A 12366-nucleotide genomic window follows, 5' to 3' on the forward strand; every position below is an offset into this window, starting at 1 on the left:
TAAAGACTGTGGTGGGGCCAGTCTCAGATCAACTCTAAAGACTGGTGGGGCCAGTCTCAGATCAACTCTAAAGACTGGTGGGGCCAGTCCCAGATCAACTCTTAAGACTGTGGTGGGGTCAGTCCCAGATCAACTCTAAAGACTGTGGTGGGGCCAGTCTCAGATCAACTCTAAAGACTGTGGTGGGGCCAGTCTCAGATCAACTCTAAAGACTGGTGGGGCCAGTCTCAGATCAACTCTAAAGACTGTGGTGGGGCCAGTCTCAGATCAACTCTAAAGACTGGTGGGGCCAGTCTCAGATCAACTCTAAAGACTGGTGGGGCCAGTCTCAGATCAACTCTAAAGACTTGTGGGGCCAGTCTCAGATCAACTTTAAAGACTGTGGTTTGGCCAGTCTCAGATCAACTCTAAAGATTGTGGTGGGGCCAGTCTCAGATCAACTCTAAAGACTGTGGTGGGGCCAGTCTCAGATCAACTCTAAAGACTGTGGTGGGGCCTCTAAAGACTGTGGTGGGGCCAGTCTCAGATCAACTCTAAAGACTGGTGGGGCCATTCTCAGACCAACTCTAAAGACTGGTGGGGCCAGTCTCAGATCAACTCTAAAGACTGGTGGGGCCATTCTCAGACCAACTCTAAAGACTGTGGTGGGGCCAGTCTCAGATCAACTCTAAAGACTGTGGTGGGGCCAGTCTCAGATCAACTCTAAAGACTGGTGGGGCCATTCTCAGACCAACTCTAAAGACTGGTGGGGCCAGTCTCAGATCAACTCTAAAGACTGTGGTGGGGCCAATCTCAGATCTACTCTAAAGACTGGTGGGGCCAGTCTCAGATCAACTCTAAAGACTGTGGTGGGGCCAGTCTCAGATCAACTCTAAAGACTGGTGGGGCCAGTCTCAGATCAACTCTAAAGACTGGTGGGGCCAGTCTCAGATCAACTCTAAAGACTGGTGGGGCCAGTCTCAGATCAACTCTAAAGACTGTGGTGGGGCCAGTCTCAGACCAACTCTAAAGACTGTGGTGGGGCCAGTCTCAGATCAACTCTAAAGACTGTGGTGGGGCCAGTCTCAGATCAACTCTAAAGACTGTGGTGGGGCCAGTCCCAGATCAACTCTAAAGACTGGTGGGGCCAGTCTCAGATCAACTCTAAAGACTGTGGTGGGGCCAGTCTCAGATCAACTCTAAAGACTGTGGTGGGGCCAGTCTCAGATCAACTCTAAAGACTGGTGGGGCCGGTCTCAGATCAACTCTAAAGACTGTGGTGGGGCCAGTCTCAGATCAACTCTAAAGACTGGTGGGGCCAGTCTCAGATCAACTCTAAAGACTGTGGTGGGGCCAGTCTCAGATCAACTCTAAAGACTGTGGTGGGGTCAGTCTCAAATCAACTCTAAAGACTGGTGGGGCCAGTCTCAGATCAACTCTAAAGACTGTGGTGGGGCCAGTCTCAGATCAACTCTAAAGACTGTGGTGGGGCCAGTCTCAGATCAACTCTAAAGACTGGTGGGGCCGGTCTCAGATCAACTCTAAAGACTGTGGTGGGGCCAGTCTCAGATCAACTCTAAAGACTGTGGTGGGGCCAGTCTCAGATCAACTCTAAAGACTGTGGTGGGGCCAGTCTCAGATCAACTCTAAAGACTGTGGTGGGGCCAGTCTCAGATCAACTCTAAAGACTGTGGTGGGGCCGGTCTCAGATCAACTCTAAAGACTGTGGTGGGGCCAGTCCCAGACTGCTTCAATTATGTGGAGATGAAAATAGTGTGGAGCCGTGGTCTGGTAGCCGAGTCGCTCTCTGTCCTCTCTCTCTCTCTCTCTCTCTCTGCCCCCTCGCTCTCTGTCCTCTCTCTCTCTCTGCCCCCCTCTCTCTCTCTGTCCTCTCTCTCTCTGCCCCCTCGCTCTCTGTACTCTCTCTCTCTCTCTCTCTCTTTCTCTCTTGCTCACCTCTCCTACTTCTCTGTCTTTCTCTCTCTGTCACTGTCTCTTTCTCTCTCTTTCAGCTCTCCCACTTCTCTCTCTCTATCTCTCTCTCAGCTCTCCTACTTCTCTCTCTCTATCTCTCTCTCAGCTCTCCTACTTCTCTCTCTCTATCTCTCTCTCAGCTCTCCCACTTCTCTCTCTCTATCTCTCTCTCAGCTCTCCTACTTCTCTCTCTCTCTCTGCTGACTCTGCCCTTCCCCTTGTTCTTCCGCTCAGTTTTTCCATGGTGGCTTTTTCGGGTGCCTCTTCCCTCCTTCCCTCTCTCCTCCTCCTCCTCCTCCTCCCTCTCTCAGACGAGGCGACACAGCACATCAGAGTCTGGGTGGTTAACAGCCGTCTCTCCCTGCCGCCACCACACTAGTTAACTTTAGTCCAAACCAGATGATTGCTTTATTCCCTCGGTGCCAAAATGAGAAAGCAAAATTCTTTATTTCTCTTGGAGTCCCTTTCTCTCTTGAGTTGAAATAAAATCTGTTTTTAAAACACTCTAGTGGGAAGAAAGGGTGTTGTCCCCTGAGAGGAATCCTGCTCTCTTCTAGATCACCAGACTACTGCTCTGTTACAGAACTATACACGCTAAACAACCTGGACGACTACAGAGAGAGAGACTCGTCTCGTTAATCCTTTAAACAAACATAACACTATCAACTGAACGCCAAACTAAAACTACTCTCCGCATGACCTCATCCTAACCCTGTATGTAGAGGTTAGAGGTCAACTCAAAGTATCCCTTGTTTCCTCAGAGAGACTACAGACGAGAGTAATACTAGAGTCTAATCTTCTTATTGGTCCAAGTCAATCTGGATGTCAGATCTGATTTGCTCTAGTAAACAAGATGTCAGGTCTGATTGGCCCAGCAAACAGGAAGTCAGATCTGATTTGCTCTAGTAGACAAGATGTCAGGTCTGATTGGCTCAGCAAACAGGAAGTCAGATCTGATTTGCTCTAGTAAACAAGATGTCATGCGTGATTGGTCCAGCAGACCGTTAAGTCCCACCCACCTTGAGTATGTTGACGTATGGGACTCCGTCGGGTCCGTACCGGGACCCGTTCACCTCAATGTGTTTCAGCCACTGGATGTGAGGCTGGGCGTCGCTGTACACTTTACAGTGGAACTCCACATCGCTACCCAATACTACTGTCTGATTTGCTGGAAGACCTGCCTGTAGGATGGGCCTGTGAGGGGAGCGTTCTGAATGGGCCAGAGAAGTGAGAGGGGCAGGAGGTTTGTCAGCAGAACACAAACACACAGGTAGAATCTGATGACTCTGATAGCATGTGACAATATGAACTGAAGTCAATGAATCCATCAGTTCTCCCAAATTATGACATCCTGTTGGAGTGTCTTACCCAGCACGTCTAGCTGGTAGCTGTGGTGGTGTCTTACCTAGCACGTCTAGCTGGTAGCTGTGGTGGTGTCTTACCCAGCACGTCTAGCTGGTAGCTGTGGTGGTGTCTTACCTAGCACGTCTAGCTGGTAGCTGTGGTGGTGTCTTACCTAGCACGTCTAGCTGGTAGCTGTGGTGGTGTCTTACCCAGCACGTCTAGCTGGTAGCTGTGGTGGTATCTTACCTAGCACGTCTAGCTGGTAGCTGTGGTGGTGTCTTACCCAGCACGTCTAGCTGTGGTGGTATCTTACCCAGCACGTCTAGCTGGTAGCTGTGGTGGTGTCTTACCTAGCACGTCTAGCTGGTAGCTGTGGTGGTGTCTTACCCAGCACGTCTAGCTGGTAGCTGTGGTGGTGTCTTACCCAGCACGTCTAGCTGGTAGCTGTGGTGGTGTCTTACCTAGCACGTCTAGCTGGTAGCTGTGGTGGTGTCTTACCTAGCACGTCTAGCTGGTAGCTGTGGTGGTGTCTTACCCAGCACGTCTAGCTGGTAGCTGTGGTGGTATCTTACCCAGCACGTCTAGCTGGTAGCTGTGGTGGTATCTTACCTAGCACGTCTAGCTGTGGTGGTGTCTTACCTAGCACGTCTAGCTGGTAGCTGTGGTGGTATCTTACCTAGCACGTCTAGCTGTGGTGGTATCTTACCCAGCACGTCTAGCTGGTAGCTGTGGTGGTATCTTACCCAGCACGTCTAGCTGGTAGCTGTGGTGGTATCTTACCCAGCACGTCTAGCTGGTAGCTGTGGTGGTATCTTACCCAGCACGTCTAGCTGGTAGCTGTGGTGGTATCTTACCCAGCACGTCTAGCTGGTAGCTGTGGTGGTATCTTACCTAGCACGTCTAGCTGGTAGCTGTGGTGGTGTCTTACCCAGCACGTCTAGCTGGTAGCTGTGGTGGTATCTTACCTAGCACGTCTAGCTGGTAGCTGTGGTGGTATCTTACCTAGCACGTCTAGCTGGTAGCTGTGGTGGTGTCTTACCCAGCACGTCTAGCTGGTAGCTGTGGTGGTATCTTACCTAGCACGTCTAGCTGGTAGCTGTGGGTGATGGTGCCGTACTTGTTCTGTACAACACAGGTGTAGTTTCCACGGTCTGAGGGGACAGCACTCTCCATCACCAGACTCCACTGCTGGTGCCTTAGCTGAGGGCGAGAGAGGGAGAAGCAGAGCCAGAGGGTAGAGAGGAATGGAGGTAAAGAGGGGGTGAGGGAGGGAGAGAAACACATGAAGAGAAGCAGGGAGGGAGAGAGGCAGAAAGAGAAGGGGTTGAGGAAAAGGGGGAGAGGGGGAGAGGCAGACAGGAAAGGAGGTGAGGAAGAGGGGGGAGAGGAAAGAGGGTGAGGAAGACGGGGGAGAGGCAGACAGGAAAGGAGGTGAGGAAGGTGGGGACGAGGTAGACAGGGAAGGGGTGTGAGGAAGAGGGGGAGAGGGAAGGGGGTGAGGAAGAGGGAGGAGAGGTAGACAGGGAAGTGGGTGAGGAAGAGGGGGAGAGGGAAGGGGGTGAGGAAGAGGGAGGAGAGGTAGACAGGGAAGGGGGTGATGAAGGTGGGGGAGAGGTAGACAGGGAAGGGGTGTGAGGAAGAGGGGGGAGAGGCAGACAGGGAAGGGGGCGAGGAAGAGGGGGAGAGGCAGACAGGGAAGGGGATTGGAAAGTGGCGGGAGAGGGGAAGAGGGAAGGGGGTGAGGAAGAGGGGGGTGAGGCAGACAGGCAGGGGGTGAGGCAGAGGGGGGTGAGGCAGACAGGCAGGGGTGAGGCAGAGGGGAGTGAGGCAGACAGGCAGGGGGTGAGGCATGGTTAGCATGGGGGTTCAACATAAGACTGTGGATGAAAAACAAAAAGGAGAAAGAGAGGGTTGGCAAACATGGCAAAGACAAGAGAGACAATAGAGAGACAAAGACAGGGGAGACAAGAGAGAGACAGAGATAAAAGATAGACAGGAGTGAGACAGAGATACGAGAGAGACAGGAGAGAGACAGCGATAGGAGAGAGACAGGAGAGAGACAAAGACAGGGGAGACAAGAGAGAGACAGAGATAAAAGATAGACAGGAGTGAGACAGAGATACGAGAGAGACAGGAGAGAGACAGCGATATGAGAGAGACAGGAGAGAGACAGCGATAGGAGAGAGACAGGAAAGAGACAGCGATAGGAGAGAGACAGCGATAGGAGAGAGACAGCGATAGGAGAGAGACAGGAGAGAGACAGCGATAGGAGAGAGACAGGAGAGAGACAGCGATAGGAGAGAAACAGCGATAGGAGAGAGACAGCGATAGGAGAGAGACAGGAGAGAGACAGCGCTAGGAGAGAGAGACAGCGCTAGGAGAGAGACAGCGATAGGAGAGAGACAGCGACAGGAGAGAGACAGCGATAGGAGAGAGACAGCGATAGGAGAGAGAGACAGCGATAGGAGAGAGACAGCGACAGGAGAGAGACAGCGATAGGAGAGAGACAGGAGAGAGACAGCGATAGGAGAGAGACAGCGATAGGAGAGAGACAGCGATAGGAGAGAGACAGCGATAGGAGAGAGACAGCGATAGGAGAGAGACAGCGATAGGAGAGAGACAGCGATAGGAGAGAGACAGCGATAGGAGAGAGACAGCGATAGGAGAGAGACAGCGATAGGAGAGAGACAGGAGAGAGACAGAGATAGGAGAGAGACAGCGATAGGAGAAAGACAGCGATAGGAGAGAGACAGGAGAGAGACAGCGATAGAAGAGAGACAGCGATAGGAGAGAGACAGGAGAGAGACAGCGATAGGAGAGAGACAGCGATAGGAGAGAGACAGGACAGAGACAGGAGAGAGACAGGAGAGAGACAGCGATAGGAGAGAGACAGGAGAGAGACAGCGATAGGAGAGAGACAGGAGAGAGACAGGAGAGAGACAGCGATAGGAGAGAGACAGCGATAGGAGAGAGACAGCGATAGGAGAGAGACAGGAGAGAGACAGCGATAGGAGAGAGACAGGAGAGAGACAGGAGAGAGACAGCGATAGGAGAGAGACAGCGATAGGAGAGAGACAGAGATAAAAGAGAGACAGGAGAGAGACAGAGAAAGGAGAGAGACAGGAGGGAGAGAGACAGGAGAGACACAGGAGAGAAACAGAGACAGGAGAGACACAGGAGAGAGACAGAGACACGAGACAGACAGAGAAACGAGAGAGCCAGGAGAGAGACAGGAGAGAGAGAGAGACAGGAGAGAGATAGAGATAGGAGAGAGACAGACACAGGAAAGGGACAGAGATAGGAGAGACACAAGAGAGAGACAGGAGCGAGACAGGGATAGGAGAGAGCAAGAGACAGGAAAGGGACAGCGATAGGAGAGACACAAGAGAGAGACAGGAAAGAGTAAGAGATAGGAGAGAGCCAGAGACAGGAAAGGGACAGAGACAGGAGAGAGACAGAAGCAAGACAGAGACAAGAGAGAGACAAGAGAGAGACAGAGACAGGATAGAGACAGGAGAGAGACAGAGACAGGATAGAGACAGGAGAGAGACAAGAGTGAGACAGAGACAGGAGAGAGACAGGAGAGAGACAGGAGAGAGACAGAGACAGGAGAGAGACAGGAGAGCGACAGGAGAGAGACAGAGACAGGAGAGAGACAGGAGAGAGACAGTGATAGGAGAGAGACAGCGATAGGAGAGAGACAGGAGAGAGACAGCGATAGGAGAGAGACAGCGATAGGAGAGAGACAGCGATAGGAGAGAGACAGCGATAGGAGAGAAACAGGAGAGAGACAGCGATAGGAGAGAGACAGGAGAGAGACAGCGATAGGAGAGAGACAACGATAGGAGAGAGACAGCGATAGGAGAGAGACAGGAGAGAGACAGCGATAGGAGAGAGACAGGAGAGAGACAGCGATAGGAGAGAGAGACAGCGATAGGAGAGAGACAGCGATAGGAGAGAGACAGGAGAGAGACAGCGATAGGAGAGAGACAGAGATAAAAGAGAGACAGGAGAGAGACAGAGAAAGGAGAGAGACAGGAGGGAGAGAGACAGGAGAGACACAGGAGAGAAACAGAGACAGGAGAGACACAGGAGAGAGACAGAGACACGAGAGAGACAGAGAAACGAGAGAGCCAAGAGAGAGATAGAGATAGGAGAGAGACAGACACAGGAAAGGGACAGAGATAGGAGAGACACAAGAGAGAGCCAGGAGAGAGATAGAGATAGGAGAGAGACAGACACAGGAAAGGGACAGAGATAGGAGAGAGCAAGAGACAGGAAAGGGACAGCGATAGGAGAGACACAAGAGAGAGACAGGAAAGAGTAAGAGATAGGAGAGAGCCAGAGACAGGAAAGGGACAGAGACAGGAGAGAGACAGAAGCAAGACAGAGACAAGAGAGAGACAAGAGAGAGACAGAGACAGGATAGAGACAGGAGAGAGACAGAGACAGGATAGAGACAGGAGAGAGACAAGAGTGAGACAGAGACAGGAGAGAGACAGGAGAGAGACAGGAGAGAGACAGAGACAGGAGAGAGACAGGAGAGAGACAGGAGAGAGACAGAGACAGGAGAGAGACAGGAGAGCGACAGGAGAGAGACAGAGACAGGAGAGAGACAGGAGAGAGACAGCGATAGGAGAGAGACAGCGATAGGAGAGAGACAGGAGAGAGACAGCGATAGGAGAGAGACAGCGATAGGAGAGAGACAGCGATAGGAGAGAGACAGCGATAGGAGAGAAACAGGAGAGAGACAGCGATAGGAGAGAGACAGGAGAGAGACAGCGATAGGAGAGAGACAACGATAGGAGAGAGACAGCGATAGGAGAGAGACAGGAGAGAGACAGCGATAGGAGAGAGAGACAGCGATAGGAGAGAGAGACAGCGATAGGAGAGAGACAGCGAAAGGAGAGAGACAGGAGAGAGACAGCGATAGGAGAGAGACAGAGATAAAAGAGAGACAGGAGAGAGACAGAGAAAGGAGAGAGACAGGAGGGAGAGAGACAGGAGAGACACAGGAGAGAAACAGAGACAGGAGAGACACAGGAGAGAGACAGAGACACGAGAGAGACAGAGAAACGAGAGAGCCAAGAGAGAGATAGAGATAGGAGAGAGACAGACACAGGAAAGGGACAGAGATAGGAGAGACACAAGAGAGAGCCAGGAGAGAGATAGAGATAGGAGAGAGACAGACACAGGAAAGGGACAGAGATAGGAGAGAGCAAGAGACAGGAAAGGGACAGCGATAGGAGAGACACAAGAGAGAGACAGGAAAGAGTAAGAGATAGGAGAGAGCCAGAGACAGGAAAGGGACAGAGACAGGAGAGAGACAGAAGCAAGACAGAGACAAGAGAGAGACAAGAGAGAGACAGAGACAGGATAGAGACAGGAGAGAGACAGAGACAGGATAGAGACAGGAGAGAGACAAGAGTGAGACAGAGACAGGAGAGAGACAGGAGAGAGACAGGAGAGAGACAGAGACAGGAGAGAGACAGGAGAGAGACAGGAGAGAGACAGAGACAGGAGAGAGACAGGAGAGCGACAGGAGAGAGACAGAGACAGGAGAGAGACAGGAGAGAGACAGCGATAGGAGAGAGACAGCGATAGGAGAGAGACAGGAGAGAGACAGCGATAGGAGAGAGACAGCGATAGGAGAGAGACAGCGATAGGAGAGAGACAGCGATAGGAGAGAAACAGGAGAGAGACAGCGATAGGAGAGAGACAGGAGAGAGACAGCGATAGGAGAGAGACAACGATAGGAGAGAGACAGCGATAGGAGAGAGACAGGAGAGAGACAGCGATAGGAGAGAGAGACAGCGATAGGAGAGAGACAGCGATAGGAGAGAGACAGGAGAGAGACAGCGATAGGAGAGAGACAGAGATAAAAGAGAGACAGGAGAGAGACAGAGAAAGGAGAGAGACAGGAGGGAGAGAGACAGGAGAGACACAGGAGAGAAACAGAGACAGGAGAGACACAGGAGAGAGACAGAGACACGAGAGAGACAGAGAAACGAGAGAGCCAAGAGAGAGATAGAGATAGGAGAGAGACAGACACAGGAAAGGGACAGAGATAGGAGAGACACAAGAGAGAGCCAGGAGAGAGATAGAGATAGGAGAGAGACAGACACAGGAAAGGGACAGAGATAGGAGAGACACAAGAGAGAGACAGGAGCGAGACAGGGATAGGAGAGAGCCAGAGACAGGAAAGGGACAGCGATAGGAGAGACACAAGAGAGAGACAGGAAAGAGTAAGAGATAGGAGAGAGCCAGAGACAGGAAAGGGACAGAGACAGGAGAGAGACAGAAGCAAGACAGAGACAAGAGAGAGACAAGAGAAAGACAGAGACAGGATAGAGACAGGAGAGAGACAGAGACAGGAGAGAGACAGGAGAGAGACAGGAGAGAGACAAGAGTGAGACAGAGACAGGAGAGAGACAGGAGAGAGACAGGAGAGAGACAGGAGAGAGACAGAGACAGGAGAGAGACAGGAGAGAGACAGAGACAGGAGAGAGACAGGAGAGAGACAGGAGAGAGACAGAGACAGGAGAGAGACAGAGACAGGAGAGAGACAGGAGAGAGACAGGAGAGAGACAGGAGAGAGACAGAGACAGGAGAGAGACAGGAGAGGGACAGAGACAGGAGAGAGACAGGAGAGAGACAGAGACAGGAGAGAGACAGGAGAGAGACAGAGACAGGAGAGAGACATTGATAAAAGAGAGACAGGAAAGAGACAGAGACAGGAGAGAGACAGGAGAGAGACATTTATAAAAGAGAGACATTTATAAAAGAGAGAGTATAGAGACGAGAGACAGGAGAGAGACGAGAGACAGGAGAGAGACGGAGACAGCAGTCTGGTATTTGAGAATATTATAACTAGACAGAAACAGCCAGAGGGGCTAAACTTCACTGCTTATTATGAAGAGGAGATTAATATAGAATAGAGAGAGAGAGAGAGAGAGGGAGAGAGAGAAATAAATAGAGGTAGTGTACTGAAGTGACTGGTCTCCTGAAGGCAGAGATGATTTGACAGCTCAGTGGAAACATGATGATACTATATAACCCAGTGTACATTATAAACTGGCCCTGTGTAATACTGTTACTACACTGTAGTAGAGAGACTGTAGTAACCCTCAGATGAACTCGGCAAGAAGGTAATAGTGACTAAGACAGTGAGTGATGTCACAGGATGGACGATTCACATTTCCTCTCAGCGATGGAACCTTATGCAGAGAGAGTTAATCCCTAACCCGTTTAAACCCGACTGGGTAGAACCGTTTAAACCCGACTGGGTAGAACCGTTTAAACCTGACTGGGTAGAACCGTTTAAACCCGACTCTGGGTAGAACCGTTTAAACCCGACTGGGTAGAACCGTTTAAACCCGACTGGGTAGAACCGTTTAAACCCGACTCTGGGTAGAACCTTTTAAACCCGACTCTGGGTAGAACCGTTTAAGCCCGACTGGGTAGAACCTTTTAAACCCGACTCTGGGTAGAACCGTTTAAACCCGACTGGGTAGAACCGTTTAAACCCGACTCTGGGTAGAACCTTTTAAACCCGACTCTGGGTAGAACCGTTTAAACCCGACTCTGGGTAGAACCGTTTAAACCCGACTTTAGACTGGGTAGAACCATTTAAACCCGACTCTGGGTAGAACCGTTTAAACCCGACTCTGGGTAGAACCTTTTAAACCCGACTCTGGGTAGAACCATTTAAACCCGACTCTGGGTAGAACCGTTTAAACCCGACTTTAGACTGGGTAGAACCATTTAAACCCGACTCTGGGTAGAACCGTTTAAACCCGACTCTGGGTAGAACCGTTTAAACCCGACTCTGGGTAGAACCGTTTAAACCCGACTTTAGACTGGGTAGAACCGTTTAAACCCGACTCTGGGTAGAACCGTTTAAACCCGACTCTGGGTAGAACCGTTTAAACCCGACTCTGGGTAGAACCATTTAAACCCGACTCTGGGTAGAACCGTTTAAGCCCGACTGTAAACTGGGTAACACTAGGGAGATAGATCACTTCGCCAGTCAGTCATTTATAGTTCTGTAATTGTGGAGAAGAATTCTTTCTCTCTCTTCTTGCTCTCCATATCTCCTCTCTCTCTCTCTCTCTCTCTCTGCTCTTCTCTCTCTCTTTCTGTTGGAGGCCAGTGTGGAAAATAATGCTGCAGTGTAAATATTATGGAGAGTGTTTTTTGTCAGTTGCATGGTAACAGAGCCCAGGCACAGTACAGGCTGGCAAATGTTTTTTATACCCTGCCCCTCCCCAAGCGCGCCCCCTCCCCCATCTTCTGCCCCTCTCACCCCACCCCTCCTGGCCCCATACCCCCTCTCCTGCCCCCGGTCCCCCTCCTCTCTGCCTCAGCCCCCCTCTTCTCTCAAACAACCTCCCCCGGCCTCGCCCTTGCCTCGCCCCTGCCCCACCGCCAGCCCTCCCCTCCTCTCCGTCCCAACAACCCCCTGTGTGTGAGGAGTCAAACTGTAGTCAATGGCTCGTCTTATGAGGTAGATGTGTGAAGCCTTGTGCCGTGGTAATGCTGCTGTATTTGTGCATGTGCATGTGCATGTGCGTATGCGTTTGTGTGTGAAGTGGGTAAAAGACTCAGAAGAACCTTTCTTTGTATAACTTACCATCGTGTATTAAATACATACGCATTCGGGCTTTCTAAAACAGCCCTGACTAAAACAGCCCCGACTAAATCAGCCCCGACTATAACAGCCCCGACTATAACAGCCCCGACTATAACAGCCCCGACTATAACAGCCCCTACTTTAACAGCCCCGACTATAACAGCCCCGACTATAACAGCCCCGACTATAACAGCCCCGACTATAACAGCCCCGACTATAACATCCCCGACTATAACAGCCCCGACTATAACAGCCCCGACTATAACAGCCCCGACGATAACAGCCCCGACGATAACAGCCCCGACTATAACAGCCCCGACGATAACAGCCCCGACTATAACAGCCCCGACTATAACAGCCCCGACTATAACAGCCCCAACTATAACAGCATGACTATAACAGCCCCGACTAAAACAGCCCCGACTATAACAGCCCCG

General features: G+C 51.3%; 1 protein-coding gene across 1 annotated transcript in view; it reads right to left on the reverse strand.

Moving 5' to 3' along the window:
- fgfr3 (fibroblast growth factor receptor 3) overlaps positions 1–12366 on the reverse strand; it is a 170968-nt gene that overhangs the window by 56719 nt on the left and 101883 nt on the right. The window contains exons 6-7 of the mRNA XM_029712591.1: positions 4374–4497; positions 2973–3163 (exon numbers count right to left, since the gene is read on the reverse strand). Of these exons, the coding sequence (XP_029568451.1) occupies positions 2973–3163; positions 4374–4497 (315 nt within the window). The remainder of the gene's footprint in view (positions 1–2972; positions 3164–4373; positions 4498–12366) is intronic.

This window comes from Salmo trutta, chromosome 25 (genome assembly GCF_901001165.1).
Source record: "Salmo trutta chromosome 25, fSalTru1.1, whole genome shotgun sequence".
NCBI classification, from domain to species: Eukaryota; Metazoa; Chordata; class Actinopteri; order Salmoniformes; family Salmonidae; genus Salmo; species Salmo trutta.